This window comes from Puma concolor, chromosome D2 (assembly GCF_028749965.1).
Source record: "Puma concolor isolate L17-30 chromosome D2, mPumCon1.1.hap2, whole genome shotgun sequence".
Lineage (NCBI taxonomy): Eukaryota > Metazoa > Chordata > Mammalia > Carnivora > Felidae > Puma > Puma concolor.
Genome location: NC_141677.1, coordinates 12,068,189 through 12,093,275, shown reverse-complemented (window position 1 = coordinate 12,093,275; position 25,087 = coordinate 12,068,189). Strand labels below are relative to the sequence as shown.

The following is a 25,087-nucleotide window of genomic DNA, read 5'->3' as shown; positions in this document are numbered from 1 at the left end:
ACCTCTGGGCCCTTCTCCTTTGCACCCTGTTTCTGAAGAGTTTTTATGCCATGTCCAGGGCAGGTCTGTACTCAGGAAGATCAGTCTGTGCCCCTAGGACTGCCCATCCTGGCCGGTGCCTCACAGGTGGTGATTCCTTCTCTTTTGGGAAGAGATGCTGATATTTGCTCCTGTTGTCTCAGGAATATACATGTCGAGACAGTGCTTTCCACTGCCTTCCCGCCTTTTCCTTTTGTTTTCATGTGAGCTTCTTTGGAAGGTAGTAAGGACTTCAAATACTATCAGCCTTTCCTTTCTGGAGATACGGATCTTCCTTGACTTCTGATGGGGTTACATTTGGATAAACCCGTTGTAAGTTGAAAATACCATAAGTCAAAAATGCATTCTCTACAGCTAACTTCCTGAACATCATAGCTCAGCCCAGCTGACTTTCAGCGTGCTCGGAACACTTCTGTTAGCCTGCGGTTGAGCAAGAGCTTCTAACACCATGCCTGTTTTATAACAGAGTGTTGACTGTCATGTAGTTGAATACCGTACCAAAAGTGAGAGACAGAAGGGCCATGTATATGGGTGCAGAATGTTGGTAAGTGTATCAGTTGTTTACCCTCGTGGTCCTGTGACTGGCAAGGAGCTGCTGTCCCTGACCAGCGTCACAAGAGAGGACCCTACCACATAGCACAAGCCTGGGAAAAGCTACAGATCCAAAATTCCAAGTATGGTTTCTACTGAATGCGAATGGCTTTTATGCCGATAGGAAGTCAAAAATTAGAAGTCGGACCATCGTAAGTCAGGAACATCTGTAGATGGTTCTGTGGTTTCCTGTCTGGTTATCTTTGGATGGCCCTGAAAGTTTTTTTTTCACATGCCTGTCTTTGAGCTGCAGAAAGCATTGGTACTTATCGCTAGGTGTAGAGGCGTGGGGAATGAGCTGTTCTCCAGGAGGGAGGTAGAGGAAGCAGGAGAGGAGGTTGGAGAACCTCACCTGTGACTGAGCAGTTTCTGGGTTGAGCTGTGACCTGTGGAGACTGTGGCCTGTTTCCTTGTTGGACTCTGTCTAGTTCACAGAGCATCGTTTTTCGTACGAAAGGACATCTGGCTTGGTAGTCTGGTTTGACCCAAGGAGCCTGCCTCAAAAACCGTGTGGACCTACCCTCATTCCACGCTAGTCCTCCAAGATTTAGTTCCCACAGACTTTAAAGATGTGCGTTGCTATCGGCCAGCAAGACAAGCCACAAAGAAGCCTTCGGGTAAGATGTATGGGGGTTTGCTCTGGCTGTTGTTGCTCTGTCTCCTCCATAATTAGCAGGCTTTTCCGAGAAACCGAGGACGATTGGAAATGCATTAAGAACAGTCTCTATAGACCGTGGTAATTAAAACTGTAAATAGAGTGAAAATTAAATGTTCTAACAAAGCTTAAAATTCCTTTTCAGAGTGCACTGGCCTCTTTGCAAGCTATTATCTCAGAGCTGTTGGGGTCCTTTCTTCACATTCCAATTGGTTAGTTACCACCTTTATTGGCTCCTTGGAATGCTCATTAAAGATAGGGACCCTTCATTAGACTTAACTAAATAAATTGACCTTTTCGATTAGATTCATTCTCTGGATTTGCACAAAGGAATAATTACCTCTGGGAAATTACCTTCCCTGTTATGTATACCTAAAAAAGGTAGGATCAAACAGACCTCCACAGTGTTGCATAGCGGGATCAGGAAGCTTGCACGGATTTCATGAGCAGCTTTGGGGTTCTATCCGGGAGTGTTTCTGATACTTTTATTATGAAAGGACTTAAATCATGTGGTAACAGGATAAGGTAATTTTCACCAGCAGTAGTTGCTCATTTTAAGTTGAATCTGAACAAAAAGAACTCTATAAATATTTTAGGTCATGATATTTTTTGCCTGTCAATTCAATTTTTAAAAATCATGACCTACAACAGACACATGAAAAGATGCTCAATGTCACTCCTCATCAGGAAAATACAAATCAAAGCCACACTGAGATACCACCTCACATTGGTCAGAGTGGCTAAAATGAACAAATCAGGAGACTGTAGATGCTGGCAAGGATGTGGAGAAACGGGAACCCTCTTGTACTCTTGGTGGGAATGCAAACTGGTGCAGCCGCTGTGGAAAACAGTGTGGAGATTCCTCAAAAAATTAAGAACAGATCTACCCTATGACCCAGCAATAGCACTACTAGGAATTTATCCAAAGGATAGAGGAGTGCTGATGCATAGGGGCACATGTACCCCACTGTTTATAGCAGCACTTTCAACAATAGCCAAATCATGGAAAGAGCCCAAATGTCCATCGATGGATGAATGGATAAAGAAGATGTGGTTTATATGTACAATGGACTACTATTTGGCAATGAGAAAGAATGAAATCCTGCCATTTGCAACAACATAGATACGGAACTGGAGGGTATTATGCTAAGTGAAGTAAGTCAGTCAGAGAAAGACAGATGTCATATGTTTTCACTCATACGTGGAATTTGAGAAACTTAACTGAAGACCATAGGAGAAGGAAAGGGGAAGAATAGTGTCAAACAGAGAGGGAGGCAAACCATAAGAGACTTTTAAATACAGAGATCAGACTGAGGGTTGATGGGGGTGTGGGGAAAGGGGAAAATGGGTGATGAGGATTGAGGAGGGCACTTGCTGGGAGGAGCACTAGGTGCTGTATTAAGCAATGAATCACGGGAATCTACCCCCAAAACCAAGAGCACACTCTATACACTGTATGTTAGCCAATTTGACAAAATATTATATTAAAAAAAATCATGGCCTGTTTTCTTGTACCTGTCCCAACAGGTTAGATATATGATTAATCTCAGTATTTTGAGTTAAAAAAAAAAAAACAAAAACGAAACCATGTTTAAAGTAGTTTTTCTTGCTGAAAATGGGGCCTGGGATGTGTTTTACTGAAGGATAACTGTCTGGAAACAGCTTAACTGTCCATCCACAGGGAGCTAGTTACATAAAGTATGGTATATGCACTACAGGGAAATACTATGCAGCCATGAAAAGGAATGATCTGTACTGATGCAGAATGACCCCTAGGTTATATTTTTTAAGTGGGTAAAAAAAAAATCCAGGTACAGAACAATGCGTATACTCTGATTTGTATTAAAAGGACAAAAAACGATGTGTGTATCTGTCTCTATATCTGTCGAAGATCATTGAGGAGATACACAAACGAATGTGTGTGTTCCCTCTGGAGAAGAAAGCTGGGTTGGGAGTAGGAAGTAAGGGATGCTTTTCACTTCATACCCTTTTGTACCACTTGAATTCTTTTTAAGTTTTTTAAATTTATTTTGAAAGAGAGAGAGCGAGTGCACACGCACAAGTGAGGGAGGGGCAGAGAACGAGAGGGAGAGGGAAAATCCCAAGCAGGCTCTGCACAGACAGCACAGAGCCCGATGCGGGGCTTGAACCCATGAACCGTGAGATCATGACCTGAGCCAAAGTTGGATGCTTGACCGACTGAGCCACCCAGGTGCCCCTACGTGAAGTTTGAACCAAGGAAATTCATTACCTATTCAAAAAGTAAATAGGGGTGCCAGGGTGGCTCAGTTGGTTAAGTGTCCTACTTGGGCTCAAGTCATGATCTCATGGTTTGTGAGTTTGCGTCCTGCATCAGGCTCTGAGCCTGCTTCGGATTCTGTCTCCCTCTCTCCCTGCCCCTCCCCCAACTCATGCTCTGTATCTCTCCCTCTCTCTCTCTCTCTCAAAAATAAATAAACTTAAACTAAAAAATAAATCGCTTCTCGGCCTTTTGGCTAAGATCAAGTGTAAAAAAAAAAGGTAAATAGATAAACTAATATTGAAATAAATAAATGATGGACTCTTTGTAACAGTCCTAGTTTCAAACACCAAAGTTGGGTTATCTAGAGGAACTCTGTCCCATAGAGCTTTCCATGATGCTGGAAATGTTCCGTATGGGCACCATCCAGCTCAGTAGCCACCAGCCACAGGTGGCTTTTGAGCACTTGAAAAGTGGCTGTGCCCAGCAAGAAGTTGCTGTGGCTGAGGTCAGAGAGATTATTGCCTGTTTTCCCCTCTGGGGTTTTGATGGCTTCCTGTCTCACATTTAGGTCTTTCATCCATCTTGGGTTTATTTTTGTCTGTGATGTAAGAAAGCGGTCTAGTTTCATTCTTCTGCCTGTTGGTGTCCAGTTCTCCCAGCACCGTTTGCTAAAGAGGTGGTCTTGTTTCTGTTGGATACTCTTTCCTGCTTTGTCAAAGATTAGTAACCAAGAGCGCGCTGTGTACGCTGTATGTTAGCTAACTTGACAATAAATTCTGTTTTAAAAGATAAAGAAAAGAGAAGTGGCTTGTGCAACTGAGGAACTAAAATTTTAATTTCCTTTAATTTTTATTAATTTACGCTTAAATAGCTACACATGGCTAGTGGCTGCCCCATCGACTGGGGATAGATCTAGAGTATATGGTTTCAAGTTGTTCTTCTGTTTAAAGCTGACTAAAGTTTAGATGTGTTTTGGGAGACCTAATTATTACTGTAGGCTCTCCGAGTAAAATGAATTCTTCTAAGTCCAAGAAGACGCCTACATTTTTGCCCTTGAACTTAATGCCATCACATATTTGTTGAAAAAAGTGACAATCAGGTTTTTAAATTTTCTTTATTACTCAGGAAAATCATTTTTATGGAAACTGTGTCTTTTTGTGGCGTTGCACGAAAGCTGTTTATTTTTTAGGTATTCATTTTGTCATCTAGAACACAGACCCTATCTGCGTGTCTCCCCACAGAGTAACGTGCCGGGCATTTTGTTCTCGATCCCCACAGCTGTTGTGAGACAAGGGGACAGTTTGCATTCTTAGCCAGCAGCTGCCAGAAGCACTTCTAAAATGGTTTTGGCAGGAAATCGTGCACAAGTGGAAGCCAAGTTAAATGCGGCTTGAAAAATAAACAGAATGACTTTGGATGTCACTTCATATATAGTCCATCTTTCCACTGAAGATTGTCTTTGTAATTGGTTAACCTGACTAGGCTGTATCTAATGGTCTTTGAGATGCAGGGTCTAGCTCAGGGCCTGAAATATGCCAGCCAGTAGTAGGAAGTTATTGTTACTATTACTGTTAGCATTATTTTTAATGACTGACTCTACTGCAAATCTGTTTAATTAATTTAGTTACTGGCTTAACATTGTTGTGCATTCAGGATAAGCTAGATGTAGGTAATTAGTGGTTATGGGTCCCCTCCTCTCTTCTCCTTTCTGCGACACAATACCGCCCACCCTCTGCTCTAAAGCAAGACATTATGAACATTCCTGAAACATTATTTATTCGTCCGCTCTGCAAGCAAGCTTATTTTTGTTGTATGCAGGGAATAAGCACACTCTAATGTAGTCTGTATTTCCTACAAAGTAAGAGGTTTTCGGAAGGCATAGGTGTGAACATGGTACCTTTTTTTTAAGTCCATTTATTTTGAGAGAAAGAGCACAAGTGGGAGAGGGGCAGAGAGAGAGAGAGAGAAAATGCCAGGCAGGTTCCATGCTGTCAGTGTAGAGCCAGACACAGGTCATGTGAGATCATGATCTGAGCTGAGATTAAGAGTCGGATGCACATCCTCCTGAGCCACCCCAATGCCCCTGAACATGGTACCTGTTTGTTTGTTTTTTTTTAATGTTTATTTTTGAGAAAGAGACAGAGTGAGCAGGGAAAAGGCAGAGAGAGAGAGAGAGAGAGAGAGAGAGGGAGACACAGAATCTGAAGCAGGCTCCAGGCTCTGAGCTGTCAGCACAGAGACCGACACAGGGCTTGAACTGACCAACCGTGAGATCATGACCTGAGCTGAAGTCGGATGCTTAACCAGCTGAGCCACCCTGGCGGCCCTGAACGTGGTACTGTTTTAAACAGAAGGCACAAATTCCTCAGGCTGGCATATCAAATAAATGATTTTCTTTTGTCCCTAAAGGGGAAACTAACAAAATCTTACTTTAGTCTTTCAAGTCGTTCTTTCCACCAAATTCTCCCCAGAGGAGTTCCAGCCTCTTAGACTCCCCAGAGTGCATACGATGTCAAGTGTTGTCTGCATGGAGGGGGGCTGACCGCTGATGGGTCTGTGAGCAGCAGTGTCTGGTTCTCGTTGCAGACCTTCACGGCCTGGTGTAATTCCCACCTAAGGAAAGCTGGCACCCAGATTGAGAACATCGAGGAGGACTTCAGGAATGGCCTTAAACTCATGCTGCTTTTGGAAGTCATCTCAGGTTGGTCCTGGATATTGCATAGCCGTCCTACCCGAATCCCGTGCATCCGCATGTGAGCACTAGATATGCGTCTAGTTAGAGATGACTGTATCAGAAATTCCCTTTGAACCTGGCTGGGCAAGAACATGGTATTATTAGCAAAGAAAACCTTTCCAAAGAGCAGTCTGCCTGGACTTCTTTTTCTGCCCTGAATAAGGAGTAAATTCTGCTTAAAACTGACTAATTAAAATCATGTTTGTACCACCCACCTCGAAACAAAATAAAAGAAAAAAAGTGACGTTTATGTGACTACCCACCAAGCTGCCCTCTCTACTCTTAGCCCAGCTAGCGCATCTCCCAAATGTTGTCGTTCATGCAGCCAGCCGGTGTATGTGTTGGCGTAACTCGGAAAACATGAGCTCAAATCCCAGAGGGGTTGTGTTTTGCCCTGAATTTCAGTTGGCTGGATTAGAGTTTGGATGAGAGGAGGAATCACCCTTGAAGAAGTGTGGCTGGGAGGGCGATGGCAAGTCTGCCCCGATCCATATATCTTCATAATCAGGTGTCTCAGCCCTGGCAGCCACCGCGGTGATTTGGACTAGGCGCTCCTGACTTCCTCTAATAGCTAGTCGGCGGCTCCAGACGCTCCCAGGATACCAACCAGCTTTTCTCCGTTCTCCTTTGTAAGTTGGCTCGTATGTGGACCAAACTGGAGTCTCCCGGCAGATCTGAAAAGCATATGGCTCCACATCAGTCCATTGGTCTTGAAAGTTTTTTTGGTCCGTGTTCCTCTACACTGTGATTTACAGAAGCCAGAGACCCATCAGAAATAGTCAGATACCGTGCTTTCCATTTAAGGAAGCACCGACTCTGAATGTTGGCATCTTGGTTCCACGTCAAGGAATTAGTTTCTCTGTGCCTACGCTCTTCTTTTTTCATGTGACAGGGGAAAGGCTGCCGAAACCTGACCGAGGAAAAATGCGATTCCACAAAATTGCTAATGTCAACAAAGCCTTGGATTACATAGCCAGCAAAGGCGTGAAACTGGTGTCCATCGGGGCTGAAGGTAAATGAGGTGTGAGAAGAATAACCTTGGCTGCCACACTGATCTCACAGTGGGGGGCAGGTGTGCCTGCTGCCGGATGAATTCTTCCCTCCCTCCCTTCTGTTGCTTGTGTCTGCTTCACGTCAGGCTCTCTGGTAGGCTCTGGTGTCTAGAGATGAGAATAAAAGGTAGCATGAATGGGACAACAGGCTCCGAGATTATCCGTAAAGACGAGAGTCAAATATAATGCTGTCTTCTTCAAACCGATTATTGGCATGAGAAAGACCTTAACCTTCCCAGTCACTCTTAAAAAGAACTAATTAATAGGAGGAAAGTGACCTCTTCATTCTCTGGGACATTGGGAACCCTGGAGAGTTTGGTAGGAGCTGAGACTCCCCTGCTTCTTAGTTTACACAACTGAATCCTGTGAACCTGCCACCTGGGGACCACTGGAAGGATCGGGGTCTAAAGAACAGCCTGTGTTCTGTGTATCTGTCGACTTAGAACCCTAGCCCATCTAGTCTTTACACTTTGGAAACTCTTGGGTTGTTTTTGGTGATTATGCATTCGCAAGATTTGTGCTTATGATTAACTCAGAATTCATTTAATCTAGAGACATTTGGTTATGAATACTGTATTTATAACTAGACACGCTGCCACACTTACAAAAACATCCACTGGTCTTTCTGCGTATGGATGTAGTTTCCGATAGCTCAGAAGTCAAAGCTTAGGGGAAACGTACAAGTTATAGGAGAAGTTTATGCACCGGTTATGTTATCACGACACTAATTTGTTGTTGTGTTTTCTCACCTAAAGAAATTGTGGATGGCAACGTGAAAATGACGCTGGGTATGATCTGGACCATCATCCTTCGCTTTGCTATTCAGGATATTTCAGTTGAAGGTAAGAGACATGGTTGAAGATCTGATGGTAATAAGATACTTGGAGTGATTGTGTAAATTGAGTTCATAAAGTCAAATTTGAATAGGGCTTTTAAGCTGGAAGTGCCATTTACATGATTTAAGGAAAGATATGGGAGTTGGGTTTTCACAGGTTTTATATTTGTATGGGAAAAGACCCCAGCAATACTGTTTCATTCACGGGGGTGGAGTCATTTGGGGAAAAGATGAGCACGTGTTCAGAACAGAAGTCGCTTTTTAAAATGAGCATTTTTTTGAGCTTCTAATTGCTTATTATACTAGTAGGTTCACAACTAGAGCAGTGCTGTTAAGACTTAAAGCTGAAACACTTTTTTTCAGGTGCAAAAAAACGGTTGCAATCTGAGTTCATTCATTCACCCTCCCTCCATCCCTCCCTTCCTCCCTTCCTCCTTTCACTGTCTGTTTCTGTCTTTCTGTCCCTCTTTCTGTCTTTCTGTTAACAAAATCTCTATTGTTATTGTATCTTTCGGCCCAACAACTGTTCTGTCACTATAATAGAATCGTAATCCTTGGCGTTCCACCGAAGATGAAAATCTTTAGTCTTTGACGCCCACTGTACTCCTAAATATTTTGATGAATTCAGCACTGTTGAAAAGTGTCAAATTGACATTCTCAAAATTAGAACTTGGCCTGTTTAGGCTTCACATCACAAAATGTATAGCCGCAGAACATATTTAAATAAGGCGGTGTGAATTGTCCAGCCAGTCAGCATCCTGTCATTTGTCACCTGACAGGTAACCAGGTACCTGCATGGTGAGGGGGGCGTTGTTTATAATTCTGCCCAGGATGGAGTCCCTGTTGACGCTGGTTTTTCAGATGACGTCAGTTGCTAATCAACCAACAAACGCTAAAAAACCACTAATTTATCTACTGCTGGACCAGATGGCATGAAGCCTATGGTATTTACCCTTAAGGAGTTTCTTACCCACTTAGGTTATTCCCATCTGGCACTGAAGCCCCGCTTGTGTCATCTAAAAATCCAAGTAAGATATGATGTATTAAAATCTCAATAATTCAGGCTCAGAAATGACAGCCAGCTTGAATTAATAAACAGCCTGAATTTGAAAACTTCCATAAATGTACTTTTATTCAAGCACATTTCTTTCATTCCGGCGAAAATAACAAAATGCTTCTTAAAAGTTCTCACTGTGGGGGCGCCTGGGTGGCGCAGTCGGTTAAGCGTCCGACTTCAGCCAGGTCACGATCTCGCGGTCCGTGAGTTCGAGCCCCGCGTCAGGCTCTGGGCTGATGGCTCAGAGCCTGGAGCCTGTTTCCGATTCTGTGTCTCCCTCTCTCTGTGCCCCTCCCCCGTTCATGCTCTGTCTCTCTCTGTCCCAAAAATAAATAAACGTTGGGAAAAAAAAAAAAAAGTTCTCACTGTATTAAGAGGCGGTAACTCGTAATAACTTTACCAATTTTATGTACTTCCAGATATACATATTTAAACAGTTAAACCCACCTTAAAGAACAAATATGAATTTTTTGGTTTTACTATTTTAAAAATGTTTACTTATTTTGAGAGAGAAAGAGAGAGTGTGAGCAGGGGAAGAATAGAGAGAGAGAGAGAGTCCCAAGCAGCCTCCATGCTCAGTGCAGAGCTCAGTGTGGGACTTCATCTAACTAGGAGATTATGACCTGAGCTGAAATCAAAAGTCAGACACTTAACTGACTGAGCCACCCAGGTGCCCCTATTTTTATTTATTTTTATTTTCTTTTACTTTTTAAATGTTTGTTTGTTTTTAAGAGAGAGACGGCACATGAGCAGGGGAGGGGCAACGAGAGAGACGGAGACACAGAATCCAAAGCAGGCTCCGGTCTCTGAGCTGTGAGATCATGACCTGAGCTGAAGTCGGATACTTAACCGACTGAGCCACCCAGGTGCCCCAGTGACTGGCAAATTTAAATTTCCATAGCAGTTGTGAGATTTTATTCATCTACTTTACCTCTGTTTGCCTTGCTAGCCTGTACAGTACATTATTTCTGTACTGGCGTACTTTTTCTTATTAGTTCTATTGGCCAGGACCACTAGATAGGGAGTTTTCCTTTGACACCAAAGCAGGAGACCTTCTTTGGCAGAGGTTTCTGTAATGACAGCCAGCATCTGTACAGCATCTGTACCAATTAATATTTGAATGAGGTCTTAGAACTTTCAGTTGCTTTTCCAAACAAGAATTTTCTAGAGAAGAGATGTGAACAGGAATCATTCAAGTTATTCCATAGCACATGAAATTTTGGGAGTGTGTTTATTTAAACTGGGTTATAGGTCAAAAGGAAGTCAGAACTAGAATGGATAATTTAAATAAATAATTATGGAATACTTATTTTGATATTAAAAAAAATAAACTTGAACTCTAACTGAAATGGGAGGCCAAGTTCCAGTGTTAGTCAAGAGTCCGTGTGTTTACAGGGGTTTTCTAAACTGTTAACACTTAAATACAGACAGCATCCTAGATGTTAGGAGCGGGTTTGAGGAACTGTTTGGATATACGTAACTTTGGGTTCTCCAAGAAGCAAGTGCCAGGTGGGTATTAGATGCTGTCTTAGTCTGCTCAAAAACACCATAGACTGAGTGGCTTGAACAGCAGAAATTTATTTTCTCATGGTTGTGGAGGCTAGAAGTCCAAGATCAGGGTGCCACTGTGGTCAGTTTTTGATAAGGACCTTCATTTTGGCTTGTAGATGACCACCGTCTTGCTATGTCCTGTATCTCTTCTTATAAGGGTGCTAATCCCATCATGGGAGCCCCACCCTCATGACCTTATCCAACCTTAATTGCCTCCCAAAGGCTCCCTATCTAAATAAGTTCAGTGCTTTAACATCAGAATTTTAGGGGGATAGAAACATTCAGTCCAGAACAGACATGCAGGAGATTTGGGGGGCTGGGGTGGGTGGAGGGGAATGCCTGTGAAGAACAGGAAATGGCCAGTGCGCTTGGCCAACACCCATGCTGGAGAAGGGAAGGGAAGGCTTGGGAGAGAAGAGTCTTACCTGCAATGTGGTCCTTAGGTCTGTTCACAGGCTGGCGGGGAGCCCTTATGCCTCAGTTGCTCTTAGAGGAGCCCCACATGCACAGGATGGCCCAGTTCTAGGGTCCCTCCCTCGCTCAGTCTTTGGCTGGAGCAGCTGAGGAAGTATGGCCGCTGGGGAGTGAGGGATGGATTCAGAGTGCCACCTGGGACCTCTGTGAGCTGCCCTGTGCTCCCAGCAGCAGGACATCGGAGCCGCACAACTTCATGGCTACCACAGGGGGGTGGTGTCATTTCCACTTGGTCAGAACTCAGGTGGCCAAACCTGAAATGCACTAATGAAAGCCTTTCAGTATTATAACAATCACTGGGTAAGGGAGTAAATCTGAGACACTGTGGCCTCTAGTGAATTCCATTTACCCAGGATTCCAAATGGTAAGTGAATTGAATGACAGGTTAGTGAAGTCATAAACTACACACAGATTTTAAAGTTTCCTTTAAAAATGGTAAATTGCCCAAATCCCTGAAGTCTGGTTGTTTGATACTTATGGTATCATAACTTGCAGTTGCTCCTGCATTGTCCTTTTCAGGTCTCTCTTTTTATTGTTTAAAGTTTATTGTATTTATTTTGAGAGAGGGAATGAGGGAGGGGCAGAGAGGGAGAGAGAATCCCAAGCAGACCCCACGCTGTCAGCATGGAGTCCAACGCAGGGCTCGAACTCATGAACCGTGAGATCATGACTTGAGCCAAAAATCAAGAGTCAGATGCTTGACTGACTGAGCCACCCAGGTGCCCCTCCTCTGCAAGTCTCTTAAGTGTCATCACAAGGCAGTCCTTGGGCACAGGGTTCTGGCTCCTGCCCTTCTATAGAGACCACAGGAAGAGAGGATGTGTTTGATGGTTGCCCCCCCCCCCCCCAGGACGTCTCCTTTTAGAAAGTGACTGGGAGTTGGGTGCATTAAGTAGTATTTCCATGCGGACACTTTTTCCTGGCTGTCATTACAGAAACCTCTGCCAAAGAAGGTCTCCTGCTTTGGTGTCAAAGGAAAACCGCTCCTTATAGAAATGTGAACATTCAGAACTTCCACACCAGGTAAGCAGCCAGGGCCCTGGGTTCTTACATTCTTACTGGGATCCTTAGATGGCAGGGAGGACAGTGGTTCCTTATACTGGTGTCTTCCTGCTCCCGTCTGAGCCATGTTTTATGTATGTAAAGGAACCGAGGCCATAGAATCTCTAATGCTTAAGATCTCTCTGGGGGTGGGTGGGGGTGTCTGATTAAGGTTTGAGGCGCTGGTAGAACAGCTTGGTATTGATAAGTGAATACCTTGCAGCACCTGAATGGGGCTTCACAGTTTGGAGGTGTAGGACTGCACCTCACCGTTGCCTTCACCTGGTGTTGGGAGGAGGTGGAAGGCGGGGCTTCTCGGTGAGAAGGCCACCGAGGCAAAATGCGTGTTCCCACAATGGATCGTCTGCACACCGATGCCTCCCTGTGTTCGACGGGGAAAGACGCTTCATCGGCCAACTTCGTATGCTGGGATTCGAGAGAAGTAGAACACTCACATTTGCAGAATGACAGGAACCTGGAGAAATGAAAGCTAAATGCCATTCGAGAGCACGGTTTTGTCACGTGCTTCAGTATTCTACCTCATGCACCTCATGCAGGTCTTCTGTCATTGCTATCTGTGGGTAGACGAGCTGTCTGTATTGTCGCCCTTTATACCGTGGGTTACCTATGAATATAAACGAGTCCCCAGCCACTGTGGGTAATCAGAGAAATGAAGGGTGAGGATGAGCCACAGGGGAAAATCGGGGAGGTTCTTCTGGGGAGACAAGTATCAGTAGAGTGTCTACCAAGTGTCAGGCACCGAGCCTTGAGGGGCAGAGGTGGGAAAGAGGACTTCCTGTCCCTGTAACACACAGTCTGGAGGGCATGAGGAGCCACCAAGGGCTGAGACCTTCTGCCAGCATAAAAGTCAACCAGTTCCAGACTGGCTTTTCATTGACCTTCTTGCTTTCCTCCTTGGGCCCAAGATTGGCCCAGGCACTTCAGCTGTGTTGCCCCTGGGGCTTCCCTCCTGCCCTGCCTCCCCTTCCTTCCCTGGAGGAACAGAACTCCAGCTCCCAGCCCTCAGTGAACCCCTGGTCATCGCTGGGAGGCTCACCGCCCTAGGTTGTCTGAAGAACGGTTAGCGCAGGTGTCTCTGGGGAAACAGACCGGAAGCCCAGGTCCTCCTTGCTAAGCCCCTCAGGTGCTCGCTTGTCTTTGCCTTTTTAAAAACATGCAAAGAACCTTATGGGGAAAGACATGGGAGTACCTGGGAGCTCATGGTGACTTTTCAAGTATACTAAGAATCTTGGAGAGAAGTATGTCGTGGACATTTCGGGGTAGACATCCTCATGTGTGTTTATTGGGTAGACCCTGGCACTTGGATCCACATGGGAGACTTGGAGGAGAGGGAGGAGGGGTTTAGGATGGAGGGCACTGAACCGGGAGGAGAGCAAGACGCAGTAGAGGGGCATCTTCCTTCTCGTCACTGCCGGGTCTCCCAGCCCAGAACCAGAGTGGGCTGGCGGGATGGGGAAGAGTCCTGGGCCCGAAGCTATAAATGAAGAAGAACCGAGGACCCTAGAAACCCCCTGGAAAGAAGACTGGTGTTCAAGGAAGGGACCACAGTATACTGGGTTGGGTAGGGAGGGAGGTACATGGGGCCTTTGGTGCATTAAGTCAGACAGAAGGGCGTTAGGGGCCATGCGTCCCAAATTTCGGGGCTCCATCTGACCCAGGGCTGACCCTTGCTGCTGCTTTTTCTCCATTAACACGTGTTCCTGTTCTTCCTGACCATCATGCAGCTGGAAAGACGGCCTTGGACTCTGTGCGCTCATCCACAGACACCGGCCCGACCTCATTGACTACTCAAAGCTTAACAAGGTCATTCTGGGGACCTGGCATGCAGCGTCCCCCCCCCCCCTCCCCTCAGCATGTTGTCCTGAAATGAGCACATCAGCACTGAACTCACACGAACACCCAGGCTGCCACCAGCATCGTGTCCCCAGCTAGCCTTGCACGTAGTGCAAATGGGAAGGGGAGCCAGGAAAATCCTTTTATTAGCGATTAATTAATTATTAATGTTAAATAATGAAGATGGGACAAGACCCAGAGCCACATCAGCCTTTTGGCCCAAATTAAGATATGTTCGTCCATTTGGCTTGATTTACTTTGAAGCTTTTTAGAGATGTGTCTCAGAGATTTTACGCTCCCAGATTGTAAATATGAGAAGTGAAACATCTATGGTTTGGGGTAAAGAAGGGTTCAAATACCCTAGGCCTTCCTTTCAAATTCCCTTTACCTTTTCTGCAGGGTTGAGCTGCAGACATTCTCACTCAGAATTGATTAATTTCTCACACAAGGGACACTCCATAATCATCTTGCCATTGACAGAAGGTATTAGCCGTAACCTCGGAAAAGGGTTTCTGTCGTTCAGTTTTGCTCTCTTTAGAAACTTCAGCTGAGGAAATTTTAATTCTCTGTTTAAGCTTAAGCTTCAGTTCGCTTAAGTTTCCATTAGTGTCAGAATCCTTTCTTTAACAGTGGTTTAAAAACGTGAATCTGTGACAGAGAAAAGAATGCCAGGCCCCTTCTAAACCTGGCGGTAGGTAGTCCTGCTGCCCTAGACTTAACAGTGTGTGAAGATCGAGGGCTAGAGGCGTTGCCTGCCCCGAAGATGTTCCCCCAAGTGATGGTTACGGCCCAGTTCCTTCCGGTTGCTGGTGTGCTTCGTGGCCTTCACGTTGAGTCACGTGTTTTGCTGTGGAACTGTTTCTGCTGCATGCTGCCCTCACCTGTGTGGTGCGCATGGTCATGGGAAGAGTGTCCTGGCTTTTGCCACCTTCTTATTACTTTTTTGCAATTATTATTTTAATGGTTGTTTTTGTTGTTTGTTTTAAAAAAAAATTTTTTTTAACATTTATTTATTTTTGAGACACAGAGAGACAGAGCATGAACGGGGGAGGGTCAGAGAGAGGGAGACACAGAATCCGAAGCAGGCTCCAGGCTCTGAGCTGTCAGCACAGAGCCCGATGCGGGGCTTGAACTCACGGACCATGAGATCATGACCTGAGCCGAAGTCGGCCGCTTAACCGACTGAGCCACCTAGGTGCCCCTAATGGTTGTTTATTTTTGAGAGAAAGAGGGCGCCAGCAGGGGAGGGGCAGAGAGAGAGGGAGACACAGAGTCCGAAGTAGGGTCTAGGCTCCGAGCTGCCAGCACAGAGCCCGATGTGGGGCTTAAAGTCACGGACCGTGAGATCATGACCTGAGCCGGAGTCTGACACTTAACTGACTGAGCCACTCAGGTGCCCCTGGCACCTTTTTAGCTGTCACCTGCTCACTGCCTCCCTCCCGGCCTGTCTCCGATGACAGCTACTCCTGAGAAATTTACTTGTACCGTAATGGAAGGTTGCCTGAGTGCCTCAGCTTTTCAAACACATTCTCTTATTCTGGAGTTATTTTGAAAAGTTTCAGACTTGGAGATAGTGTATATTTTTTTCAGTGAATTTCTATCTTGTTTGCAAAATGAAGAGATTGTTCTAGATCCAACGAGTTTCATTAGCAGTTTACGGTGGTTGATTTTTATTACCAATGGTCCACAGACCTGTGGTAATTTGCCATGTCTGATGAGTGAAAAATGATAGCAATTAACAGTAGCAGTTAATAGTTACACAGCTCTAGATTAGAGTCGGTTATAAATAAATACGTATATTTATTATACACATACGTATGTATTAATATGTAGGTTGCACATGCATAGATATCACACATATATATATTCATACATGTACTAATATGTATATTGTGTATATATATTATTTTGTGTATGTTACATATACATACATAGTCATCCAATACAATGCACAGTAAAATATAATGCACTGATGAAGTAGGTACTATTATTATCCCAGTTTTATAGATGAAGGAAGTAATGGAATTCAGAAATCTGCCCAAGGTCACATGGCCAGTAGCTGAGCCAAGAAAATACTTAACTGCCACATTTTCTCTCTCTCAATCACAGTATAAATGAGGTGGTTTTCACAGAGTCGCAGAATCATTGTTGTAATTTTTTTGAGAGCGAAAGAGAGAGAGAGAGTGTGCAAGTGAGTGAGGGGCAGAGCAAGAAATGGGGCTTACACGATGTATGACTTGAACTCATGAACTGTGAGATCAGGACCTGAGCTGATGTCAGGTGGTTAATGGCTGAGCCACTAAGGCGCCCCATTATTCTATTTTTAATACTGAAATTTTTCTTACGTGTTTAAAACAAAAAGAAAGATACTTTTACTCAGCGATTTGGCTTTATAAATAGATGCATAAGATACACAGGTAAGACTCACTTGGTGATAAGGCTGCTTTCAATGAAATGATGATATGCTTTGTTAAAACATTTACTGGAAAAAATGTTTTGCCTGAACTGTATACTCTGTGAGGCCAGGAAGCTTACTTGGGTTTCTTTGCTGAGCCTCGTGAATGTGCTTTTTGAAGGCTGCCCTTCTAAAACCGCTTCAGCATTTGAAACTCATTCTGCTCCTGTAAACCATTGCAGTTTCTAGAATGTTTAAATGGCTTTGATGTTAAAATTCATTCAAGCGATCCCAGGACTAACACTACTTTTCAGTTTGATTTTCTGTCTTACCTACCCCCATCCCATTTAAGGTTCCTAATAATCTCTTAAGTGGATCAAAACAAGAAGTGTTAAATAAGTCTTTAAATTTTTCTATGTTTTAGATATACACCTCTGGTTAAATTTATTTTGTTATGTTATAAATTAACACACACACACACATAATTTAACCAATCTTACTGTGAAGGTAAATGTAATCTTAAGGACAAAAATTTCTTCACAGTTTTCATAATTTTAGTCTTTAGCGTCCCAGAAGCATACTTTTTTTTCAAATTTTTTAATGTTTGTTTATTTTGATTATTTATTTTGAGACACAGAGAGCATGAGTGGGGAGGGGCAGAGAGAGAGGGAGACAAAGAATCCAAAGCAGGCTCCAGGCTCTGAGCTGTCAGCACAGAGCCCAACACGGAACGCCAACCCACAGACCATAAGATCAGGACCTGAGCCGAAGTAGGACACTTAAGCGACTAGGCCACCCAGGTGCCCCTAGAAGCATAATTTTTGCTCTTGGTAGCCATCTTGCTCAAGGGTAGCTGCCCTTGCTTCTTTAGGGATCCAGATGTTTCACCGGCTACCATGTTTTCGTCCTCTTTACCCCTCAGCTTTCTTACATCTAAAACAAAGGTGTTAGACATTCTCCATGATGCCCTTCCAGATCTGGAAAGTGTACGTTTCATGATTTCTTCTGGAATCATTTAAATGTTGTCATCAGTAGACTTGAAAATAAGCTTGGAGGTCTTCAGGGTTCTTTCCGGTCCGTGAGAGAATATCTGTCAACTTTTCTGCCTACAAAGCAGTTGGCCTCTTCATTTGGCTCACATCTTATGATTTGCAGTGTGCATGGCTCGTGTGGCTTTCACATCATTTTTGGTTTTTCGCTAAATGTTTGGAGGGATTGGGAAAAGATAAGAAGGAATATTACTTACACTCTCATGGTTATGCGGTGGGCATGAGAAAGTCTCCTCTGAAAAGTAAGGTATGTAAAAAACATTACTCGTAACCCCTGTCCAAAAGATACTTTCAAAAACTGGCTATGCTGTGTTTCACACAGGATGACCCAATAGGAAATATTAACCTGGCCATGGAAATTGCAGAGAAACACCTGGATATTCCCAAAATGCTGGATGCTGAAGGTAAGAGGAAAATTGTGTTTACCGACTCACATAAAATCCGTGGACTGTGCATGCTATGGCCACGTGTGGGGGTTTGTAAAACTTTATAGCCAAGTTACATCTGGAGTACTTAAGAATCTGAGGAAGTTTCTGTCCTTGGCCACAGGAGGGTTAAGGGAATTTTCCTTGTACCTGGCTCTTGAATTCTTTTTAAAAATCCTGCTCAAAACCACATAGCAAAACTATAGTGAAAATAATTTGATAAAAGGTTCAGCTTTGGCAAAGAAAAGGCAGAATGCTTTGCTTTGTGATTTGCTTTGTGATTTTTATTTTTGTAACAACACATTGTTATTTCTCTTAACAATGGAGACAAGTTTAGCAAAGAAATCTTGTGAAGTGTCAGGACTTCACAAGGGAAAAAAAAAATCCTTCCAGCCAGAAGAAGTTACAGAATCGAAATACACAATACTGAACATTCAGCCATCAGTGTGCCTCTCAAGCTTCCACGTTTCATTTTGGGTCTAAATTATATTTAGTTAGATCTGAAAGAAGCTAACTTTCTCAGCAGTTTTTCAGCTGAGCACCATTCATGCTGGGGACTGGTTTCCAGTAACTTCTGTGCTCTCTGCATGTGATGAATTTGTGTGCGTTGTACCTACGGCACACCATTGAAAGGACAGATATGTGGAGACCATCCATTCAATTCACTTGTTTGCGATTCTCTTCTCACTCAACAGATGTGTATCGAGCGCCCACTGTGTGCAGGACCCTGCTAGGTCCTGCAGGAGATCACGAGGTGTGGAAGGCAGGGTCCTACCCTCAAGGAACTTCTATTACTATGTTTGTTGTTGATACTATTCTTCCCTGATGGTCCATTTCTTCCCCTAATTGACATGGTTGGGGGAAAGCAAAGAACTTGATTAGAGGCAATTGTCAATCTTCTGATCCTCCTTATTTTTGGTGATTGCATTTTGAATTATAAACTAGGTGGCTTGAAACAACGCAAATGTATTCTTTCATGGTTCTGTAGGCTATAAGTCTGGAATCGAGCTGTTGGCAGCCTCATGCTTCTTGCAAAATCTGGAGAAGAGGTGTCTTCCTTCCTCTTCCAGCTTCAAGAAGCCCCAGGCATTCCTTGGCTTATGGTATCATCCATCACTCCAACCTCTGACTTTGTCCTTACATGACCACCTTCTGTCTATGTCTGTCTCTCTATCTCTTTCCCTCTTCGTATAAGGACACCAGTCATATTGGGTTAAGGATCTTCCCTACCCCAGCATGACCTCATCTTAACTTGAGTATATTAGTGAAGGCCTACTTACAAACAAGGTCACATTCTCAGGTATTGGGGGCGGGAGTTAGGACTTCAGTATATCTTTTTGAGGGACACAGTGCAACTCAAAACAGTGATCTTTGAAGTAGGGTTCTAATTTTACCCACTATTTGAGCATTTAAAGAAATGTTTATTCATTTAGAGAGAAAGAGTGTGTGTGTGCGTGAATGGGAAGGGGGGAGAGAGAGAGAGAGAGAGAGAGGAAGAGAGAGAGAGGATCTCAAGCAGGTTCCATGCTCAGTGCAGAGCCTGACACAGGGCTCAATCTCATGAACCTCAAGATCATGACCTGAGCCAAAATCAAGAGTCAGATGCTCAGCCGACTGAGCTACCCAGGCGCCCTTTAATTTAATCATTTTATCAAACACCCACATTATTGGGTGTTAACACTTGAATATACTCCTCCGAATCTGTGTACGGTTTTCAAAAGCTCTTCAGAGAGAGAAAGTAATAAAATAATGAAGTAGCAATGGAGAACAGTTGCTTTTCCTTTTTGTCTGTCTGTCCTCTCTAAGCCAAGTTTACATTTGTGCGATATCTCCTTGGACCTTTCCATAGAGTAAATAACTACCCAGAGTTTACCCACTTGAGTTAATAGCTAGAATACTAAAGGGAGGAAAAAACAGGAGACATTTAGCTAATTAATGCCTCCTTAATACACTGCAGTTGAGGGTGAGTTCAGGGTCACCATCATTATTCCTCTGGCATGCTGACATGCTTCTTAGTCGGTAGATTTTCCCCCTTCGTTTCTGAGTCCTGGTCTGGGCGTGTATCCATCCTATGTATCCTTCCAGGCCAGTGAGACGTCCTGGTACGCCTTCATTTCCTCCTCCCTTGTGACACATCTTAGTCTATTCCTTTTCTTTTCCTTTCCTTTCAAATGGTTCAGAAAAAGGCTTACATACTATATTATTTTCTTTGTAATTTCTCACAGGAATCTTCTGGCAGCGTCGTGAACTTGACTGCCTTGAGTGTGGGGCATGTTGTGATATGACTGCCCAACAGGTCCCGGGCTATGTGACCGACCCTTTGTCCTTGCTACCTGCACTCAGACTTCTCATCACCACAGCACTGTATTAGCATGTCCCTGTTTTGGCCACAGCACGTGCTGGCCACCTCCTCTCAGAACGCCCACCCCTCTGGTGAAGGCTCGCCTTCCTGCCTGCTGCTGCTGACCTCACTTCCTGTCATTTGTGTTGGTCTCCAGACACTATGTGGGGATTTTCCAGTGACTACTTGGGTCTCTCTCCCATGAACAGGTTACCTGTAACAAACACTGGGGAAACTTTTCTAATCTTACCCGTCTTCCCTGCTTTTAAAACATCCTGGAAGTTGTTTCCCTATTTTCCTCACAAACCTTTCCTTAAGGTGAGCACCAGGCTTCGATTCGTGGGTGCGTATGTTCTGTGTGGATCTCGGTTGACCATGGGGCCCTCCTTGCGTACCGCGGTAGAGAGTCTCTGGGAATGTGCTGTTGTGTGCATTCTGTGGGATCCTGGAGTTCTGACTCTGGCTGTGGATGTGACTGCCTTGCCAGTCTAGGGGTCTTCTGCACTAGCCGTGTCCTTCTCTTTGGCAATTCTCAGAAGTATACAGAGAGTAACGACTTCTTTGATTAGAGCCAAAGTTTTGACAACATAAGTGTGTGGGGGTGAGGGGGGAAGATTCATTGCTTTGGCTTCTCTGAGGCCGCACTTGGCAAAGCCTGTGGGTACTAGAACATCCGAGTAGTTAACCTTCTTTTCTCCACACAGATTTAGTATATACTGCCAGACCCGATGAGAGAGCCATAATGACTTATGTTTCCTGTTACTATCATGCTTTTGCTGGTGCACAGAAGGTGAGGATGTAAAACATGAGTCACCACTCACCCTTCACCTTCTGTGTCTTAATTTTTTTTTTTTCCCAATCATTTTTCTCTTTCCCCCTCTCCTCTGAGTAAGGAGACCTGTCTGGTTCTGAGAAGGCAGTCATTTGTCTTTTTTAGTCTAGTTTTCTTTGAAACTTCCTTTCTGTCCATGCAGTAGTATGCTGTTCGTGTTTGTTTTCCAGAAGATTCCATACTGTTACACAACCCCCGCATCCTTTCTATTAATACCCTCTGAAAACCCAATGACTAGGTTTTCACCCTTAGGGAATTACAAGGTATCTTTTTTTTTTTTTTCTTCAATTTCGTTTTGTCCAGTGACGGAATGGAGTTTACAGGTAAAAAGCAATTCAGAAAAAAAAAAAAAAAAAAAAAAATGGTGTTGCCAAGGTGAAGGAAGAAAGGATGTGTGTTCACACGGTTCTGTTTTCTCTCTTCCTGTTGGTTATTTCGGCAGCTAATGCAAACGCTAGCAAGAGTCACAATAAGTACAAGCCGCGTATATCCTTCTCTTTAGATGTTTTATTACCCATGGTGATTTCTGTAAATGGCAAGGTAAGTACGCGCAGAAAGCATTAAAAGCCATGCCCTCTCCGGTGAACATCCTCCTTACAGGATCCAGAAAGCCAGCAGTTACAAAGGTGGGGTGGGAAGGTGGCAGGAGAGATGGGGGCTCGGAGCACTGCCCGGATTCACAGCATCTTGTGAGGTCACATGCGTCGCTCAGAGCAAAAGCGGCAGATGACCCGATGTGGTCAAAAGATGAGCGGACGTGGGCCTCACACGTCATTAGGAAGTGATAGCAAGCCCTGAGGTGCAGCACCCAGTCCCCCCCAGTTAATGGCTCAGCTGTACTTTTACAAGCTCATCACGGGGCAGGGGAGGAAGAAAGGCCCTCCGTTGGATTGTTTTAAAGCCATGCCGGTCCAAGTCGTTCTGTTCACAAACCACGTCGGGGCTGGAGAGCCTTCCTGAGCGCCGGCACTGTGGGCCCGAGAAACACACAGAAAATGGATCAGTGTAAACCGATTTGTTCTTCCCTTTGTTCACCCTGGTTTCTACTCTTCATCTGTGTGTGTGTTTGTTCTCTGTGTTATTTTTTCCCTCCCTTCAGACATTGTGAACACTCCCAAGCCCGATGAAAGAGCTATCATGACATACGTTTCCTGCTTCTACCATGCGTTTGCGGGCGCGGAGCAGGTATTCAACACGTGTCGATCTGGGCTGCTGTTCTGCATCGGTTTTAGTTGTGTGTGTGTGTGCGCGTGTGTGTGTATGCGCGTGCGCCTACCTGGGCGTGCATTTGTACGCTTCACATCTTACCCTGGAATCCTTCTAAGTGTTTTGTAATGACCTAATATGGCAAGTTCCAAACTGGGAATTGTTTTTGGTAATAGCTTTAACTTTAGACAGTTCCTGAAGGTTTTTTAAATTTTTTTTTTTTAATTTATTTTTATTTTTGGGACAGAGAGAGACAGAGCATGAACGGGGGAGGGTCAGAGAGAGGGAGAGAGGGAGAATCGGAAACAGGCTCCAGGCTCCGAGCCATCAGCCCAGAGCCTGACGCGGGGCTCGAACCCACGGACCGCGAGATCATGACCTGGCTGAAGTCGGACGCTTAACCGACTGCGCCACCCAGGCGCCCCTTAAAATTTTTTATCTTTCCTCCTTTCTTAAAAAAAGTTTTTTTTATCGTTTATTCAATTTTGAGAGAGACAGAGTGCAAGCTGGGGGAGGGGCAGAGAGAGAGGGAGACACAGAATCTGAAGCAGGCTCCAGGCTCCCAGCTGTCAGCACAGAGCCTGATGCACGGCTTGAACCCACGGACCGCGAGATCACAACCTGAGCCGAAGTCAGACGCTTAACCGACTGACCCACCCAGGCGCTCCTATCTTTCCTTCCTTCTAAGCTCCTGCTTTTATTTCATTAGTAAATTGTGGGAAACATTTGTGCTTTAGGAAAAAACAGGTGCCTTGAAAATGGTGCCACATTCATTGAACAGTGAAGGGGACGTTTGTTGAGGAGAGACGAGCACCTTGCTGGTGTCCCTTATTCTCCTCTGCCTAGAGACTGCCTTCACTGTTCAGTGATCAGTTCTGACATCCTTCAAGACTAATCTTAATTGAAATAGCAAAAGGATAGTAAGGTTAAAACCTCAGAAAAATCCACATTTCTTAAGACACACGTTGTGGGTGATGGTCCCTCAGCTACCTCCATATGCACCTGTCTCTTGCCCCTTCACCTGTCTCTGCTTGGAGAAAACCGATGGATTGTAGTGACAACATAGTATTGTTTTCTGTGATTTCTTTATGACTGTCACCAGCACATGATGCTAATGCAGATGGGCCCTATGGCGGGCTTTAGAGGCAAGGCTTTGGGACAGGTTGGGGGGCCGGGGGGGGCAATTTGGCTCTTCTTGGTTCATCACATGGTCATGGTTCGGGGCACTTTGCCACTCCTGGCCCAAGTGCCCCTCCACAAAGTGATGGCCGAGAATTATGTACACCTCAACCACTTCTCATGTACGTTAAACAAATCTCGCTCTGTGGAAGGTTCCCACCTAGCAAGATCCACATATTTATTTTAGGACAAGAGGTCTTCTGTTAATTCGGTGCAATGCCAATATATATTCAGGAGCCAATTATTTTTTGCTTTGATTTCCAAAGGCTGATGGTATTTAGAGAGTTCTCACCCCACTGTCAGGAGGTCAGTAGAGTACTCGGGTGGACATTCAGGGACGGGAGAATTTGGCTTCCTTGACCCATTTATTTCTGTCACTAACTTGCTTGCTGTTTTATGAAGCTTCTGTTTTAGACTAATGGTATCTCCCCGTTACTCCCCACAGTACGTTCAGCCTGCCGTGTAAGTCTGTGTAACAAAAGGTGTGAAACGATCCATAGTGTTAAACAGCCATACCCTCAGCCTTACTCCACCCTGACTTTGAATCTGCACTGTTTACAGCACGCCATCACCTCATCCCCTCTCCTGCCCTCTCACGCTCCGTTCTGTGCATGCGCCTCCCTGTCACAGAGCTGTCCTGTTTACCTATTGTGTTTTACAGGCCGAGACAGCAGCTAACAGGATATGTAAGGTTCTTGCTGTGAATCAAGAGAATGAGAGGCTGATGGAAGAATATGAGAGGCTAGCAAGTGAGGTAAAGGAAGCGGGTGACCGGCAGTCCTGTCCATTCCCACCCAGAGGGTGAGGCACGGAGGGTGAACCCCGACTGTCAGTGTTGCCTTTCTTTGCATTTTTCATCTCAGATGGAATCAAAAGTAGGGAGCTACACTCGATCTCAGAGGTGGTTCGTCTCGTAACAACTTACTTACTGGCCCAAAAGCAATCCTGATGGGCTTCCCAGCCACCCCGAGGCATAGAGGTCGTTCGTGTGTTTTAAGAAGGGGGGGTGTGTGATGCCATTCTCAGCTCTGCACCCCCAGGGTCGGACGCCCCCCGACGACTCACTTGCCTTACTTGTTTTTTTTCTCCCTGCTTCATTGGTTACTGACCTCACATAGGGTACCCTGTGTTATTCCAAAGCCCTGCTCTACACAGTGACCGAGCATCATAGGAACTGTTGTGAGACGAGGCTCAGCCTTGTGTTGTCTATGAAAACCTAGAGGGAGACGTGGGGGAGACAGGGCCCTCCATCCAACGTCCTTGCACATGAGTTTCCATGATGCCTCCTGCAGCTCTTCAGCCAGACTCTCGGTTACAAAAGCACTTTCCACGTCGTTCTTCTTTCTGTTCTGATTTTGGCCGAAGTAGCAACTTGCACAGCCTCGTCCTGCCGCGACGTGGCTTCTCCCATACAAGGGACGGGCTGAGTGCCGTGCACGGCCACATACCCCTCTGGCTTGATCTCCGTGACAGTGACGCATTATCACAGACCAAATCATTTTCGCTCTGACTGAATTTAGCTGATACGTGGTCCG

General features: G+C 44.8%; 1 protein-coding gene across 3 annotated transcripts in view; it reads left to right on the top strand.

Annotated features, from left to right (window-relative positions):
* The window catches only part of ACTN2 (actinin alpha 2), a 72,844-nt gene that overhangs the window by 23,008 nt on the left and 24,749 nt on the right, over positions 1-25,087 (top strand). For 2 of the 3 annotated variants that reach the window (XM_025915084.2, XM_086679592.1), the window contains exons 2-9: positions 6,114-6,228; positions 7,154-7,273; positions 8,069-8,155; positions 12,166-12,253; positions 14,017-14,095; positions 17,892-17,973; positions 21,040-21,125; positions 24,214-24,306. In XM_025915084.2, the coding sequence (XP_025770869.1) occupies positions 6,114-6,228; positions 7,154-7,273; positions 8,069-8,155; positions 12,166-12,253; positions 14,017-14,095; positions 17,892-17,973; positions 21,040-21,125; positions 24,214-24,306 (750 nt within the window). Of the gene's footprint in view, positions 1-6,113; positions 6,229-7,153; positions 7,274-8,068; positions 8,156-12,165; positions 12,254-14,016; positions 14,096-17,891; positions 17,974-21,039; positions 21,126-22,266; positions 22,353-24,213; positions 24,307-25,087 lie in introns of all 3 variants that reach the window. The other variant, XM_025915083.2, reaches the window with a different exon arrangement.